Source organism: Lactuca serriola, chromosome 8, assembly GCF_051521515.1.
Source record: "Lactuca serriola cultivar US96UC23 chromosome 8, Lser_US96UC23_V15, whole genome shotgun sequence".
NCBI classification, from domain to species: domain Eukaryota; kingdom Viridiplantae; phylum Streptophyta; class Magnoliopsida; order Asterales; family Asteraceae; genus Lactuca; species Lactuca serriola.
This window is the reverse complement of record NC_136415.1, coordinates 96,015,284-96,020,567: the sequence shown is the minus strand read 5'-3', so window position 1 is coordinate 96,020,567 and position 5,284 is coordinate 96,015,284. Positions and strand designations below refer to the sequence as shown.

The window sequence follows — 5,284 nt, the reverse complement described above, 5'->3', positions numbered from 1 at the left end:
TGGTTTCCTTTTTGTGGTTTTTTTATTGTAGTTCATATTGATTTGTTTAATTTGGTTTCTTGTGTCGTGCATTGGCTTTGGTTGTTTGCTCTTTTCCTTTGTATTCATGTTTGTTTTTCCAGCTACCCGTTGGCCTTTATGTTAATGTTATGTTTTGCCCTTTTTGGTTAAGTGGCTTGTGCTTGGTCGTTTTATTTCTACTTGAGATGGGGGAAAGAAACTCTTGAACCGAAGAACTTGAAGCTTCACATTTATAGTAGCCCTTTGTTTTAATCTTTACCATATCCTTTATCTAGGATGATTACGTTTTGAGAATGAGGTCTAATGGCCAATGTTGAAGCTTCTAATTAATTGTGAATATATATATTAACAATGATCATTTAAGTTTCATTTAACAATTTGTGATAAAATAGGCATACCACACAACATAGATCATATATGACTATGGAATATGTCTTTCTTTTCACCCATTACCAGTTATAACGAGGCTAAACTTTTATTACATGTTTGTACATTGATTTTGTTTAAGTTGATACCTTAAATTTAACTAATAATTATTAAGTTTATAAAATCCAAATACTAGAGTGGACATCATTAATCTCACTTGTACTTTGAAATCGTTGATCTATATTTTTAGTAACTTTAGGAATATAATTTTCACTTTCATGTATACCTAACTATTTAATTTTTCCGCTCAAAGTTTACTTCATATTTACAATTTCTTATTTTGAATTCATATCTTTTTAATTTGAAACTTTTATGATTTATATCATCTTCAACATTTTTATTATCTATTATAAAACTAAAATTAATTTTAATTTAGTATATGGGTTTTAACCTAGTACTACTCAGTTAAGACTTAAGACAAATAAGTTATATTTATGTACAGTTGTACACCATTGAAAAATAAATTTCTAGAAACGACACATGTGAAGTCAAAGCTTTATAACTTTTCTTTTTGTTGAAAGGAGGGAAGATTTCATATTTGTTTAAAGAGGGATAGATCGAAAGACTCCAAAACCGTAGATCACAACCTGCCACCGGCGCAAAACAAATCCAAAACCGTCGATCACAACCTGCCTCCCAAGAAAAAATAATACGTGCCAGTACTAGTAGTTAAATGTCTTCACTCATCTTCGTCATCATGCTGAATCTAGCTTTGCCATCAAAAACGAAATTCACACAGAGAATATCTATAATACGTACAGATTTAGATACAGAATCATATACATTTAGTCGTGTATGCATACACAAATATACAGGAGACAATTCGAGACATTCATTTGCGGATTTTAACAACGAGATATAAGATCGTTCGGTTGATTCCATGGCTGATACAACGCATCACTTACGGATCTGCGTTTTTCTTCTTCTGTCAATCCATGGATGCTCCTTCTACCTCCCTGGTGTCGCTCCACAGGATTTTTACAAGGCAAGTAACGTTTTCTGATACCTACATAGATACGCGCCTTCCAGTTTTAAAAAATTTATTTATTACAGCTGGTGATTGCAATTGATTCTGTTCTTTTCAAGGTTTTCATTAATCAGATCTCTCCATTCAAATTGAGTACTAATTTCAGTTATTGAAGAGTAAATCACTATGATCAGCTCTAATTACTTTCAAATCAGTGTTTTCATAATGGTATTTTGTTGTTGATCTCGATTTTCATGAGTCACTTGTGTGCTGAAATCACGATCATTCTTTCACACGAATTGTGTGCATTTTGCTTGAATGCTTGATAGCTGAGAAATGAAGATCTTGTTATTATCATTAAGCATCTTAGTTTTTGAATCTATATCGCAGGGGGATATCCTGAAGGTAAAAGTAAACAAACTGTCTTCCACAAAAACCCAACTCCCTTATCTTTACTATTCCATCCCTTATTGTCGTCCCCAACAAATAGTTGATAGTGCAGAGAATTTAGGGGAAGTTCTTCGTGGTGATCGCATAGAAAATTCCCCTTATGAGGTAACCAAAACTTCTTCCATATATCATTATGCAATTCATCTTCTTGTTATCTTACCCAAATTATCATTTACAGTTCAAAATGCGAGTTCCACGAATGTGCAATATTGTGTGTCGCATAATACCAAATGAAAGAACATCCAGAGAATTCAAGGAAAAAATAGACGATGAGTATCAAGTCAACATGTGAGACTCTTGTTAAATCACACATATGTTAATCACATTTTGTTAATTTTCAATCATTTTCTACAGGATCTTGGATAATCTACCTCTGGTTGTTCCCATAACAAAATCAGAACAAGAACAGGACTCTCATGTCCAATATCATCATGGATATTTTGTTGGCCACAAAGTATGGTATGCAGGAGTGAGTAAACAACTGTTTTCTTAGTAACTTGAATAATGAATTCCAACTTCATATCATCATATGTATCATCTCTGACTTGTGGCTTAAAATTTATCATCATGTAGATGAAGGAAGACAAGTATTTAATCAACAACCATCTAACATTCACAGTCAAGTTTCACAAAGATCCAGAATTCGAATATGCAAGAATTGTTGGATTTGAAGTTAAACCTTTCAGGTGATATGATATTTATATATAATTCTCATAAAATTTTACTTTTTGGAGGTTAATTATTTATCATCCACACACTTTTTTGTGTTTCTTTTTGTGCAGTGTTAAGCATCAGTATGATGGTGAATGGAGTGATGATACTCGCCTGACAACCTGCGACCCCCATGCCAAAAAATTGGTCGCCGGAGTTGATCCACCACAAGAAATTGAAGACAAAAACGAGATCATCTTCACTTACGATGTTGAATTTCAGGTAAACTCTTATAAGAACAGAGATATGAAGTATGAACACAAATTTAAGATTTTATTTGAAGCGTTAAATTGGATTGATTTGTAGGAGAGTGATGTTAAATGGGCATCAAGATGGGACACATATCTTCTAATGCCGGATGATCAAATCCACTGGTTTTCGATCGTGAATTCCCTCATGATCGTTCTTTTCTTATCGGGAATGGTGGCCATGATCATGTTAAGAACGCTTTATCGCGACATCTCTAATTACAACAAACAAGAAGAAGAATCCAAATTCGAACAAGAAACCGGATGGAAGCTCCTCCACGGAGACGTTTTCCGGCCACCTGTAAACTCCGATCTCCTCTGCGTCTACGTCGGAACCGGAGTTCAATTCTCCGGTATGATTCTCGCCGCGATGATCTTCGCTCTCCTTGGGTTCCTCTCACCTTCAAACCGCGGCGGCCTCATGACGGCCCTCCTCCTCCTCTGGGTCCTCATGGCGGTCTTCGGCGGCTACGCCACCACTCGCCTCTACAAATCATTAAAAAAATCAAACTGGAAAACAATCACTCTCAAAACCGGTGTTATGTTCCCGGGAATCATCTTCGTCATGTTCTTCATACTAAACGCCCTAATTTGGGGGGAGAAATCCTCCGGCGCCGTTCCCTTCTCCACGATGTTCGCTTTGGTGTTGTTATGGTTTTGCATCTCCGTGCCACTGGTGTTCGCCGGCGGTTACATCGGTTTCAGAAAACCGGCGATCGAAAATCCGGTGAAAACGAATAAAATCCCCCGGCAAATCCCTGAACAACCCTGGTATATGAGATCCGCTTTTTCGATTCTCATTGGTGGTGTTCTTCCATTTGGGGCGGTTTTCATCGAGCTTTTTTTCATTTTGACCTCGATCTGGTTACATCAATTTTATTATATTTTTGGTTTTCTTTTTATTGTTTTGATTATTTTGTTGGTGACGTGTGCTGAGGTGACGATCGTGCTGTGTTATTTCCAGCTGTGTAGTGAAGATTATGAATGGTGGTGGAGGTCGTATCTGACGTCAGGTTCGTCGGGTATTTATCTTTTTATATATTCGATTATGTATTTTTTTACGAAGCTTAATATTACCAAGGGTGTTTCGGGTATTTTGTATTTTGGGTATATGTTGATTGCGTCGTATTGTTTTTTTGTTTTGACGGGTACGATTGGTTTTGTTGCTTGTTTTTGGTTTACAAGAGTTATTTACTCTTCGGTTAAGATTGATTAGTCTTGAGCTTTATGTTGTACTTGTATTATTATTATTATTATTTGGACTTATAGAATTATTATTATGAAGCCTTTTTCTTTTCCTTAAAGATTTGAATTGGTAAGAGGGAATGAATTCTAGTTTAGAAAACAAGAATAAAACAAAAAATAACCAAAATTCACTTTTTGATTAATCGGAAACCAACTCAAAACCAATGTTTACAATCTTTTCTTTAAATCATTAACTCAATCTAGACATTGTATTTATAGATTCTAAATACGGACATGTAAGTAGAATTGTATTAGGACTCTAATGACCAACTTGTCATATATTCCTAATTACTTGGTCTCCAAGTGTTTTGGTCTCTACGACTTAGGATTCCAACAATCATCTTCGAATCTCTAAGTCCTAGAGATGTCTTCGATCCCGATCAAACTTTGCATTTCCTTGAATTTGGTTCGAGCTGGTGGTTTAGTAAGAATGTCCTCCTTTTGTTCTTCACCGAGAATATACTCCATCTCCACTTGTTTGTTTTCAACGCAATTATGAATGAAGTGAAACCTTGTATTGATGTGTTTACTCCTTCCATGAAAAACGAGATTCTTTGTTAGTTTGATAGTCGACTTGTTATCAACTCTTAGAACCATCTTCTCTTGCGCTTTGTTCATGATTTCTCCTAGCAAATCTTAAAGTCATATTGCTTGACATGCAGCTATGGTGGCTGTCATGAACTCTGCCTTGCAAGATGATAAAGCATCAATATCTTGCTTTTGTGAACACCATGTTATCGGGGATAACCCATAGCAAAATATATGACCGGTTGTGCTTTGTATGTCATCATAGTCGGGAATGACTCTCTTGTTTGCTTGCCTACCAAGCAAGATTCACACAATTGATTCTCATGATCAAATTTTGGTAATCCTTTGACTAGACCATTCTTAGACATCTTTTTCACTGACTCGAAATTTGTATGTCCAAGTCTCGCATGTCATCGCCACGTATCTTCATTTAGTTTCGAATGAAGGCAAATATTTACTCTAATTTGTAATTTTATTTTATAAAGTAGGTTTAGAGTTCTTTGTACCTCCATGTGTAAACATTTGTCAACATCGTGCATGGTGAGGTAGTTGTCTTTCATCCGAATGTCACACCGACTTCTGTTGCTTGACCGAGGCTAATCATGTTGCTCTTTAGATTCGGTATGTAGTAAATCTCCGTCATCAGCATTTGTTGACCCATCTTCCCTTGGAAAAGTATAACACTTTT

General features: G+C 35.7%; 1 protein-coding gene across 2 annotated transcripts; it reads left to right on the top strand.

Annotated features, from left to right (window-relative positions):
• The first annotated feature begins 1,008 nt into the window (after positions 1 to 1,008).
• On the top strand, positions 1,009 to 4,100 carry LOC145068503 (transmembrane 9 superfamily member 10-like). Of its 2 annotated transcripts, none has more exons than XM_079015473.1 (7): positions 1,009 to 1,432; positions 1,805 to 1,969; positions 2,043 to 2,152; positions 2,219 to 2,318; positions 2,438 to 2,550; positions 2,647 to 2,797; positions 2,882 to 4,100. In XM_079015473.1, the coding sequence occupies exons 1-7, from the start codon at positions 1,328 to 1,330 to the stop codon at positions 4,037 to 4,039; spliced, it is 1,902 nt and encodes a 633-aa protein (XP_078871599.1). In that variant the 5' UTR covers positions 1,009 to 1,327; the 3' UTR covers positions 4,040 to 4,100. The 2 variants fall into 2 exon arrangements, with proteins under 2 accessions (XP_078871599.1, XP_078871598.1); XM_079015472.1 differs by having other exon boundaries at positions 1,010 to 1,432; positions 2,219 to 2,333.
• The last annotated feature ends 1,184 nt before the right edge of the window (positions 4,101 to 5,284 follow it).